General features: G+C 41.9%; 1 protein-coding gene across 1 annotated transcript; it reads right to left on the bottom strand.

Moving 5' to 3' along the window:
• Positions 1–2,677: 2,677 nt before the first annotated feature.
• Positions 2,678–3,919, bottom strand: LOC131878930 (high mobility group protein DSP1-like; the record flags this gene model as incomplete). The annotated part of the gene is given in 1 exon segment (XM_059225086.1): positions 2,678–3,919. A coding segment is annotated over 1 exon segment (1,224 nt). The 3' UTR covers positions 2,678–2,687.
• Between the last annotated feature and the right edge of the window lie 9,233 nt (positions 3,920–13,152).

Below are 13,152 nucleotides of genomic sequence, written 5' to 3'. Positions count from 1 at the left end.
GAATGTGTAGCCAAGCACAATCAGATGTTGATAAGTCTTTGACCGGGAAGGATAGCTTGTGTCCGGACATCACCTCTGGAAAGTTCAGGTTCCCAACACTGTTGGACACTGACCTGGCCAACCCGATGGTAAGTGACTCTGGTTCGTACTATAAAATGCGTCCATGCATTATTGGCATATTGGGGCAAGCAAAGGTATCATTTTGCGGAACTTGGTGAAGGTGGCATCGGCGGATTTGAGGGTGGTTATGCGGAGTTGGGAAGCCAAAGGTGTTGGCCGTTGATGAAAATTGTTGGAAAACTGTAGATTCGGAAGACTTGAAGGGTTACTGGAAGGGGAAGATTCTTGATAGGAAATCTATTCCATTTGTGTCCGATCTTGGCCCCGACATTAACTATTGAAGAGTTGAAGTGGTTTATGACGACGATTGGGTGGTGAACATGAAACGGACGTATTTCAAATTCTGGAAGGTTTCGATCGGCGACTATTATTGATACCGAAGAAGGTGGGAGGCAAACGACCTTCATGGAAGACCTTCGTCTTGATAGCGTTGAATGACAACCATTCTCTTGGCAATAACCATGAGGTGCATTAATGTTTTTTTCCGGAAACCGAATTGGCACACGAAAGGAAATCCCTTTGCCAGGCCAATCAAAAAAAATCGGGCAGCTATTAGAGTGGAAAATCAACTTCAATTGTCGGAGATTGTCCAGAATGTCCATGGGTCTCTACTTGCGGATGAAGATGGTCGCTGACTCCATCCACTCTGCTGGGAAAAAAGGCGAATGGAGGTCGATGTTGAATAGATCTTGGAGGAGTGGCCTAGGTCCGGAGGAGTAAAAGTTGGGGGGGGGGGGGGTTGGAGAAACTTCGAATGTAAAGGGGACAACGCAACGTCCAACTCGGGTTCTGTGAATGGCAAAAAGGGAATGGTGTTCGTCTGGGCAGCATTGGACCTTGTACACCACTGCTCTTCACGCGACAAGAACAGTCCCTGACAAATGGAGGATAAATTTACTCATTTGAACTTTCGACTTCTGGCGGCCTTTTCGCAGGCATGTACAAGCCTGATAGCCTGGATGACACCGATGAAAGGAGCAGATTTTTGACTTCAAATCTGTGGTGGGCAGACTCGGTGCTCCTCAGAGACTTGCGATATGCACTGACTTCGTGATATCGCATATTCCTACCTGGTGTCCTTGGAGCATTTTTTGACCTCTCAGATTTCAATGGCATGGGCTGAATCGAAGGATTTGTTGTTTTCTCAATTGCCCCCTCTTTTGATCCTTTAATCCGTTACTTGATATTTAAAAAAGTAATTGCTTCCTCTTAGATGTTGAAACGAATCATCCCCATTCAATCTGAGTATGTCTGATTAACAATGGGCATCGCCCGCCGTTGGAAGCTGATTTTAATCATACGATGAATTGAAGATTTATCTCACTTCAATCACAAAAAGGTTGACGAACTAAACGGAATGAAATACTTTCGTACGCTTGTGTGTGCGATTATTAAAATGTAATGTCGAGATTTCTTGATAAACCTTTATGGCGACAAAGTCATGAACTCTGGAATTGAGTCGGATTTATTTACAAATACACGAACAGTTGTTGACAGGTAACTCGAATATCCCAATATTGTGAGATGATGAAAGTATAACGTAAGTTCTATGAATACATTTTTAATATCTACAATGTACCGCAATAAGTGAGGCATAAAGATCATTTCTTGAAACTCGGAGAATAGTGTTTTCTGTTTGTGTTATCAATCATCATCATTCTTTTGGGTTTACTGGTTTATCTTCCATCTACAAGAGTTCTTGGAACACGTCCCCATTCAAATTAAGCGTCATTGGACCCGATCCAATAGGGCATTCTTTGCGATAAATATGATGCCAATAAGTTGGGTGACGATTGCGTGGTTGAGTGGAAGAATTGTCATTGTGTGGACTCGATGTCGAGGTCTTAGGACCCGCAGTCCACCAAGAAGGTAGCACTTTGAAGCCGTGCTTTCGGTAGTAACCTAACGTTAATGGATTTTGCAGACTTTTCAGTTATCATCAGCGGCTTAGAGAAATCGAGGGGAGGAATCTAACCGTGATCCACGGTCAGACATACTTTGTACTTGCCCCTAAAAATAATCAACAATTTTCACCGCCTTCAGATCAGAGTGGAGATTATTGAAAAGGATGCATGAGAGGAGATAAGAGTGAGAAATATTGGGCCTGAAGCGAATGGGAGAGGGAGGGCGTTTGTTTTGCAAAATGTTATGATGAAAATGGTCGTGAAGGATGTATGTTTGAGGGGAAGGGTCGGGCCACGAATTTCGAATTGGGCAGATATCAATTTATTCTTCTTAGATGAATGGAAATCTCTTCCTTTGAACTGAATAGTGTGCCAGGTCCTCAATCCCACCCTTATCATCATGATTATCGTTTCAATACTATGAGGATCTAAGCCCGCTTTGGCTACTGAATGGAGAAGAGTTGGACATGCGAGAGGCACACAGCGGGAAAATATTTTGAGGCGGGCGGAGCCGGCGCTGATGGCAACAACAACGTCCAAAGAGGGTATGATGATTATTCAATGTTTGTTTGATCTGGGCGTCAAAAATGCCAAATTGAAAACGCTGTATGATTCGTGTAATGGCGGCGCAAACAATGTCTTCGTCTTCTTTGTTTTCTTTTCTTACTGTAGTAATGTGCTATAGTCATTACTTGTTACAATGCCACTATAGTTGGCCGCACTTGTATTCGTGTTTTGGCCTGCGGTGGTGGCCGCACCTCCTGCCGCACTGGTGGTGGTGGCGACGGCCGCACTGGCCGTGTTGGTGGTGGAGCTTTGCGTGGATTGGGTGGAAGCCGCGGCACCACCGGCTTGGTAATTGCCCTGTCGGTAAGCGGCCATGTCTTGGTCGTATTTTTGTCGACCTTCCTCGGCCATCTGCTGATAGCGTTGCTTCACTTCCGGCGACATGTCGGCCCATCGTCGTCCCAACTCTTTGGCAATTTCGCAAATGGAATAGCTGGGGTGCTCCTCTTTAACCTTGAGTCGTTCCTCACTACTGAAGATGAAGTAGGCGGATAGCGGTTGCTTGGGCGCATTGGGGTCTTTCTTTTTCTTTTGCGGCTTATAGGCTTGCATAGCCTGTTCATATTGGCGTCGCGATTCCTGGTAACGTTGCTCGTAGCTCAACTTGAGCTGAGGATCAATGGCGGCCCATCGACGTCCCAATTCCTTGGCCACTTCCGTGATGCTGTAATCGGCGTATTCGGCCTTGACCTTAAGGCGCTCCTCCTGGCTAAAGAGGAAGTAGGCCGAGAGCGGCTTCTTGGGTGCGTTCGGATCTTTGATGGGCTTGCCACTGGGTTTGGCATTGGGCACGGCCCGATTGGGTGTTACGGCCGCATTGCCGGTGGCGGCGGCCATCACGGTTCTTTGCTGCATCATGTGACCAGCGGGAGCAGCGTTGGTACTATAATTCAGGACCGTACCGGTGTTGTCCACCACGGCATTGACCACCTGACCCCCAGCTGTGCCTTGGAGTCCGTACTCGCTGTAGTTGAAACTGGAACCGAAACTGGGAATACCCCCACCCGCCGCAGTGGTCGAGCTCACCGCGTTCTGAACCAGGCTGTTGTTGGTGTGAATGGCGGCGGCGGCATTGCTATTGTTGATGTGCGTGTAGCTCGTGTTTAGCGCTTGCGTGGCGTTGGATCGGTCAGCCATCTCCTGGAAGCGTTCCCGTTCTTGTTCCGACAAGTTGTACCACCACACCGAGCACTGCTTATTGAACTCTTCAATCTCCTTGTGGATCAACTCATCCGGATATTGGCGTTTGTGTTGCGCCCAACACGCCTGAACGAACACGCCATAGGCCGTGTTCTGTTGCTTGCCCCCGTCTTGGGCCATGTTGACAAGGATTGCGAGGACGGGAAGGAAAGTGGGAGGCACGAGAACCTAGAGGACAGGTAGACCAACACTCCGGGAGACGCTGGGAACAATGGGATCAACCAAAGGAAGGGGGACACGCAATTCAAGCCCTACGGTGAAGTCACGAACGGCGAGAACAAGGACAGGGATGGGAAGAATCTGTCTGTGGCGGGAATCACCCCAACGAGCACGACGGAACAAGGCGGGTGCCTCACAACGGACCAGCGAACCAACGTCCCTTGGCTCTCAACACGGACAGATAGACACACCCACACACAAGGACCGCCCACCGGTGATGTGTGTGATGGACGACAGTCCCGATCAGGAGAGAGAGAGAGAAGGAGGCAGGGAGGCAGGGAGGGGCCACGACTAATACGGGCGACCTCGAAGATGGATTCGGAGGAGGATTCGGAGGAGGACGACGAGCTCACTCAGATTCGAATTCCGGAACACAGAGTCAACCAGCCTCCATGGACGAAGGAGGCTAATACGCGGCAGGATTGACGCCAGACACGGACAGACTTCCAGCAGCGGCCTCGGATTCAAGCCGCTTTCTTGACGGTGTTTAATGATTTGTATACAAACGCTGTGGGCTAAAGTCCCCAAGTGGTGGCACAATCGTCTGGGTCGTCTAAGTCGTCTCCCTTGTCTCAGTCAGTGGTGGTGGTGGCTGCGAGCAGAGTGAGTAAGTACAGAGTACAGAGTAGTCCGTGAACAGAACGAACGAACGAACGAACGAACGAACGAACGAACGAAGGAACGAGTCGATCGTCGAGGAGGAACAAGAACAAGTCTTACTGCGAACACCACAACGACTTACTCACCACTCACCCACCAGAACAAGAGCCAAGAGCACCCAAGACCAGGGGGGGGGACGACACGGGGGACACGGGGGAGAGGGGGGAGTCGCCACAACCGAGAGAAGGAAGCAAGCCAAGCTCAAGCACAGCAGCCAGCCCAAATACGGAGGTGTTCATTGGGGTCAAATGAGACTTGTCTAATAAAATCATAGCCACAAATCGGGTCGAATGAAGAAAGACAGTGGCGGTCAGATCGCATTTTGAGCTAACACTTCGTTGAATCTCATATACTCAAGCCATGAGGGAAATGAAAGCGTTTCTGGTCTTAACATGAATCTCAAATGGTTTCAATTTGGCGACACTCAAGCGTCGAGACCGACGCTTTCCGCGGGCTTGTTCTGTATCGAGCTCAGCCATTGGTGGCGCGCTTTTGTCTGCACCAATGAGGGAGATCAAGAGAATGGCAGTTACCCTCCCAACGCCGAGTTTGAGCTGCCGACATTGTACACGTCAGAGGCGAATACGGAGCTTTCAGAGTTCTATAGAAAACGGCCTAAACGAAGTTCGAATCGGAGCAAGGACTGGGTGAGTATAGCGCTCTAACCGAGGCAATGTTTTTGGATTGCTCTCAAGCCAAGTCAACGAGTCCTTCCCGGTTCATTCCGTCAAATGACAGGAACATTGTGACCCTGAGGGTTCATAATTCTTCTTGAAAGATCATCTGAAGAACTTCGGGTCCAAGGTTAAACCCACAATTCACGGATTTGAGTAACTTTCTCAAAATTGCCCCACCATTTTAATGGAAAGGACGCTCATAAATTGGAAAGGATAATGAACTCGACCAGATGTTGGTGTTTGGATGGAGTCTGAGGATGCTTCTTTTTGTTTGGTTCAATCCTTGGAACACCTACCCTGGCGTCGAATATCTTCAAGGGAATCTTCCAAGGGGCGTGAATTGTGTCAATTGAACTAATGACCGTTTGTTTGACATTCTTTGTCAATACAAACTTAATCCCCGATACTAGGGAATGATTTCCCCGATAAGAATTTGTTGCAGATCTCTGGACAATTGCAGGATTTTTCTAAAGATAGCGAAAAACGAATGCACTTTTTCTAGTTCTAACTGTAGTGAGCATCGTCATGCTCCTGAAACAGAACTTAGTTGAAAAGGAATATTAAAAACTGTCGCTAGTATTGTAATGAAAGACAGGTGTGGGGTTCATTACCGGGGAGTAAAACCTTCCTAGTCTCCAAGAGATGCCAAATGCTTTAGTTAAGATATATCAGTTGATTTCACATTTACAAGATGAGTTAGAAAATCACGAAGCAGTTTACAATGTATTTGAATTATTGCGAAATAAGATTCCCCCTGTCAGTCATAGTACTTGAAAAAAATTCGTATTGCAAACAAGAGGATTGGAATTTCATTCACTAATTCCCGATTGTTTGTCAGAGATACGTAAACACAGCTAATGGCTCAAATTGCTTCAAATAGGGTCCAGATTCACCAAAAGTGGCGAGGCTGGGAGGGGCTGATTATGACTGAAATAGCGAAATTGAATGACAAATGAGTGGCAGTGTCACATGGAAGCTATGTGTGAAAAGAGAACAATCAAAAACAAAATCACAATATCCCCAAATGTTATTCGCAATTGATTGTTCTGTTTTCACGTTTGGCCTCAAAGACAAATTTGCCAGGGATCAAAGATTGAGTTTTAAGGCCAAACGGGAAAACAAAACTCAATTGCAAATGAAATTTGGCATCATTGTTACATAATTTCAGTTTATTCTCATTTTACACATTCTCAGTTTTTGCATGATACCATTGCCTGTTATGGTGCATTTACACAACACTAAATTTCACTATACTAATATAGCTGCACCAAAGTTATTTAAGTGACAAAGATTAGATTTTTGTATTTCAGTCCTACACAACCCATCACAATGGCTTCCCAAAACAATGGTGATGAGCAGGAAATTAATTGATCTGCAATAAAGAAAACAGTCTACACCTACAGTTACTTTGGACAACAAGAATCACTCAATACTTTAAGAGAGAATCTACAGTTGGGTTATTGAGACTAATATGGCTTTGAAGTGAATGAAATTCCGCTCAACCACCTTTGGTGTCAAATCAGACGTTCACCAGGGTTCCATCCTGGGGTTCAAAAGCTTAGTATTAATGCCAGTCTCTCTTCTTATGCTGTTGATACAAAGTTAGTTTCTGGTAGGAATGGCCAAGATTCCACTAGCCTTGCAAAGGACTTAGAAAGAATCTACTCTTGGGTTACTTAGAGTAATATGGCCCTTAACGGAATGAAACTTCGCTCAATGACCTTCGGGTCAACTCCTTTGAATACTCCACTCGTAGACAATGGAGGTAAAGATATTGAGCAGGTCTCATCTATGAAAGATTTAGGTGTAGTCCTCCAAAATGATGGAAAATTTCGATGAGCATATCCAGTTGAAGGTGGGTAAAGCTTTTCAAATGTGTGGTTGGATATATCGAACGTTTAAGTCCAGAGATAGCATCACGATGCTAACTCTTTACAAGTCGATTGTCCAGCCACATCTTGAATAAACTTCACCCATTTGGGCTCCAATTAGTTCAGCAGGTTTGCAAAAGCTTGAGCAGGTCAAAGATGTTTTACTAGGAACATTGAGGATATGAGAGAGCTCTCATATTGGGAGAGACTAAAAAAATTGGGACTGTACCGTCTTCAGAAATAGTACGAAAGGTATCTGATACTGTACGTCTTCAAAAGCATCCATGAGCTTTGTCCCAATCCAGGATTTAGGGTCAATTCTAGTGACCGTCGAGGCTTAACGTGCATTTTGAGAGTACCTTCAAGCCCTCGAAAATCCAGGCTAGTTCGAACAATGTAGTCAACTTCTCTTCTTTCTCGGGCTCCTTCATTGTTTTATTTGCTTCCCTCTAATATCCGTAGGGATACGTAGGCCTTGTGAATCCGGTTGCATCTTTCAAGTCAGACTTGGACAAATTTTAGATAGCATTCCTAATCAACCCAACATTCAAGGACTACCTCGGTCTGCCAACTCAAATTCGTTGGTAGATTAAATATCATATAAAGATTGAAAGGCAATAAATAGACAAATTATAAACTTTTATTTTTATAGTTCGTGGGACATCATTCCCTGTTTGGAGCCTTTAGAAAAGCCGGTGAAAACCAAACCAAAAAAGTATATACAAAATTTACATGGCACAAAATGCAATGACGTTACGAATTACAATTATTTCCCTAAAATTCAGATGACCAATATTTCAGGTGTTTGTCTCATCAAAACCATACTTTGCTAAATCAAATCATAAAATTTGAACCTTTCCTCACAAGATGTAAACAATTTTATATGAGGTATGATAACTAGGTTTCATTGCACAATCCATTTTGCTGTTTTGAAAAGAAAACGGGTTTGTTGATTTCAGAGTTATGTTTTTCGTTGCTATTTTAAACTGCCTTCCAATATTTATCCTCTGTTTGAATACTTTTGTTTTATTATTCAATAGGTTGCCTTTTTTGAGTAGATATCATTTAGATATTTTACACAATAAACTGAGATCTATTACTGGTCTATTGATTACTATTGATTGTTAAAAATTTGCAGCAATGCAAAAAATGTCATGATGGAAGAGCAGTAACACCAATTATTGAACATCAAACGCTTCCCTGTTAGAAAACAGTTTCTTAAGTTGTGGAAATAGGGAGAGTTGGGAAATTTGGAGCTAAATACTCAAGGCAAAGGAAAATTTCGCTCTGAGTCAGGCCTTTTAATACCAGGGAATGGGAGCCGTCGTGGATTATTTGGCCGTCAGAGGTCGCGTGGGTGGAGAGTACGTAAAAACCCAGGATGGCTCAATGATCAGCTCATGAAAACCCCAAGTTCGAGAATTCTTTAAGCAAAAAGAAGCAAAGATTGCCAATTTAAAAAATCTGGACATTATACAGGTTGCTTAAAAGTTAAAGCTACTAAAAAGGTGGCTGATTTGGAAATTGTGTACCCTAAAACATCCCAAATCTAAGGATCTTCCCTAAACCTGGCCACCCTGGAGAAATAGTTAACAAATTAGGATTCAGCAGCCTTACGCTACAAAATATAAGCTATATGTAAGCAAAGTCTGTCATTGGTTGAAAGTCCAGGCAAGCAAAGTCAAAGGAGTAAGCAATCTCTGGATTTCACCAGAGATTGTTGCTTCTTTAATTAATTGATCATGTACTAAGCAAAAAGAGTTGGTAAGATTAATGAAAAAGAAATTTCCACCTAATGTAACTTGGCTAAAATTTTGGACCAAGGCTAAAAAAAATTTCGAAGCTAATGAGTCCATATCACTTCAATTTATCTACACCCATGTGCGGATTTACATAAATATCAAGTTCAAGTGGCCTTGGAGAGTAGGATTCAATACATGAAAGCAGGAGAGGAAGAGAAGGCTATGTCATTGTGTAAGGATGGCTCATGATTCAATAGGATACATTGGCAGCCTCAGTTTGTTTGTTTTTTTGTACCCCTTTGCGCCCAAGCAATATCTTTTGGATATATAGTGATGTATCAAACGTGAAAATGAAACCACTTTTTCCACCAATACTTGAACTTTTGTTTCAAAAAGAGCTTAAAATTTGATCTTTTTAATCGTTTTTAGGACTATCCTTTGTTTTCTTTGTATAACAGTTGTGCTAATTAAAACACTGTTGCAGTTACTTTATGCCACAGCCAAACCCTTGACACATCTCTATGTAAGTCAAAAGGGGCCGCTGAAGAGCAAAGGGATAAACAGCAACCTCCGTGAGCTTATCCTTTTGCTTTGTAAACCTCATTAGGGACTGCAAGGCAAGTGTTAAGCAAAATCTGGCAACCAAAAAAGGAAACAGGGTTAGTAAAGAATGCATCATGACTGTCTTGCTCTGTTCAAAACCTTTGAAATCATGTGACAAATAGAGACAAAAGTGATTGCATTTCTTATGAATGATCAGAGGTTATGTGAAATAGAGAATTAAGAGTGATGAAGAAAGACTATGCTTAGTTAAAATATCTTGTCATATTTGCGTATTTTTAAACATTCAAAAATAATTGTAACTATAGACAGCTCCATTTATTGAGAAACAACTAATGCTCTGCCACTAGTGGTAACATACCTCATAGCAGTCTTAAGGACAGCAAAGAAATAATGAAAAAGTTTAAATGGTTCATAGAACTTGACAGATTCACTCTTGAGAGTAGAGGGCTAGGCAGAGAGATGACACTCTGAGATATTTTTGGTTCCTGCAAGGCTGCCTTGTGTGTGCAATGAGGATTGGCTTTGAACACATTTAGTCACGTGATTTGCAGAATAAAGTTCTGATTTTAAGGAGCTAGTTGGTTAATTGCTTGTTTGTCTGCTTTAATTGAAAATGAGTGACGGAGGGGAGGTTATTGGCCCAACACCCTGCATCCCAAATACCAAATTGTGTTCAAAACAATGTCTCAATTGACTCCTTTAAGTAGCACCTGAATAATGATATCAGCACAAGTTTTGGGAGGTCACTAGGGCACTTTCCAAACAACAGAGTTACTAAAAACCCAAGAAACGAAGCACAATATTCTACAAAACACGTTTTTAGTGTTTCAAAAAATCTTTTGTAGAATTAGAAGATTCTAAAAGAAGAAAAAATGAGTCCAAAAAATTCTTTTTTTTTTTTAGTTTAATAGTTATTTTAAAGCATGTTTGTGAGTATTACTGTGACAATTTATAAAAATACAATGCTAATGAACCATTTGTCTTATGGATAGATCAACTGGAACTCTAATTTAATCCCCTAAAAAAAGAACTATGAAGCCTCAAAAGAGCAAGTAGCTTCCCAAAACTTGATGGTGACGTCTTCCTTTCCTGCTTCAATGCCCCAATGAGGAATAAATTTGGAGGTTTAATGATTTCCATTATTTTCCTACCGCCGGCAGTAAAATTAGTGACATAGACCGTTTGGCCTGGAGCCGGCTGCTTGCATAAGTTTGGGCCGAAACAAGTTTACTACATTTATTAGCCATACCATGGTCTCGTTCAAGGTTGCCATTGTTTAGAATCAATAAAAAGACACCAAGGCATACATCTCATTCAAATTATTTCTAATTGCTTACTCACGAGTCCAATCTCTGCTTTCTCTTGTCAAGTCATTAAATCAATGGAACTGATTCTCCTCCTCTTGTACTATCTAAGAGGGCAAAGCTCTGCTCAACCCAACAAAAGGCTCCGTCAATTTATACATGAAACACAAAATGGTACAAAAAAGTAAGCAAGTAAGAATAATTTGAATGGAATGTATGTCTTGGTGTCTCGGTATTGATTCTAAATCATAATAACCATGATAGAGACCATGGTATTGCTAATAAATGTAATAAACTCGTTTCGGCCCAAACTTGTCTGAGCAGCCGCAACCCGGCCAAACAGCCCATTTCGTTTTTTTATTGCCGGTGATAAGAAAAGAATGGAAATCACTAAACCTCCAAATCCATCCCTCATTGGCTTGGTTGGAGCATAAATTTCTCTATACACTGGATGTCGGACAACTGACCACTCAGTTGACTAAACAGTACAATAACCCAGTTCGTGATCATGTATCAATTCCTGGGAGACCAGCCATTATTGAATATCAAGAAATGGATAGTAGCACCTCTATGAACTGAACTTTGTACGTCCTCTTGAGCAGTGCTTCCAGACAAATGGCAAAGAAAAGCGGCAAATAGTTATCAAACAGGGCAAGCAAAAGCCTCATCTGATTAGACTGTCCCTGTATATGGTGTTTCTTAGGGCGCTCTTTTCGTTTTCCTTTCTTTTGTAACATAAAAGAGCAGATGCGCGAGGCTGGCTTGGCAGTAGGCTTTAAGATACATTCAAATGATAATTCCAGCAAAGAACGACCAATATATGCATTTTTTCAACAGAAGGGCCCATTCCAATGATTTTCAAGGACAAAGATAGAGCGTCCTCTTTGAAACTCAGGCTCTAGAGGATGCAATTCATGCTCTCAACCTCCGGCAGGGGCATCCTTGTTCTTTTTGTGCTTTAATCTTGAGACTCCATACTGTTTTACCAGCCGAGTGGTCGATCGTCTGACATCCAGTGTCTAAAAATCTATGGTTGGAGTAACTTTTCTCTGACTAGCACACTACGTACTTGAGAGGAAAAGGTCATGTTTTAAAAAGTTGAGATAATCACGTTTGGGAATTTAATGTAGCGTACAACAACAAATTTGCTATTTTGTGAAACAATATGTTGTGTGAACTGGTTACTAATAGAAAAATGGAAAACAATGATTTATTTAATTAATTTAATTTCAATTGGGGTATTACCTCGGTAAAAGAAGAAGCATTAGTTTAACATACTACACAATAGTTTCGACGTTTAGCGTAGTGACACTTTATTATTATGATGGCTTTAGGGTAACTGTTGTGTTGTTTTTTGAATATGGAAAGGCTTTTGGGGTGAATAAAATTCTCCGTAGAAGGCTAGAAGTCTATTTCATTAGGTAAAATATTGCAACGGAAAATCGGTTTATTTTTCGGATAATCAACTTTTAAGGGACTAGGAGCGCGTATCAGTACGGCCTCCGGGTTAACTAGACGATATCAGGGCTAGTAACCTATGGTATTGGCATTGTGAAACTTTCAAAGGCTGCCAAGGATGTTTGCACCTCAAAGAGACGAGGAGACCTCGGATGGCCGAAATGATGACCGAAGTAGCAGATCTATTAAACGAAGGGCAAATTCAAATCTAATTTTACCATGAGAAGGGTTGAGCAAAAGTCCCACCAACTTGCTTAGCTAGTGCTTACTCAGACTTTTTTAAATACTCTTACCTGGAAAGACTGTTCCTCATCTACTGTCCTGTGGAATGATGATGATCAAAAAACTGTAAAATAATTCTTAAAACACATTTAATGGCATATATCATAAAAATAATTAAAATTATTAGCTATGTCAGTAGGGAGTATGTAGGTGTTGATCCAGTAGCAGTAATTATGTCAGACTTGGACAAAGTTTTGGACTAAAATCCCTGATCACCCAATGTTCAAAGGCTAGCCAGATCCGCTAGCTGTAATTCGTTGGTCGATCAAATAATAAAGAGGCTTATACGTGTACAGTACAAATATTTTCACACTTGGTGATTATGTCCCATTCTGAAAATAAAAGTTAATTAAAATGAATAAGTTTTTCGTCCTGAACTGCTGTGAATTCCATTCCCAGTAGCAGTAAAGAAGTCCGCAAAAAGAAAAATACATATTTTTTGTTGCACTCTGTGATCTTATATTAACACAAAATAACTGATGTGTGAACTTAAACATATTTAAAATGCATGTTTTTGGATACAATATTTTTTAAATGTGTTTCATATACCTAGTTGTGCAATTCATTGCAATTTCATAAAAAAA

This window comes from Tigriopus californicus, chromosome 4, assembly GCF_007210705.1.
Source record: "Tigriopus californicus strain San Diego chromosome 4, Tcal_SD_v2.1, whole genome shotgun sequence".
Lineage (NCBI taxonomy): Eukaryota > Metazoa > Arthropoda > Copepoda > Harpacticoida > Harpacticidae > Tigriopus > Tigriopus californicus.
This window is presented reverse-complemented; position numbering and strand designations above follow the sequence as displayed.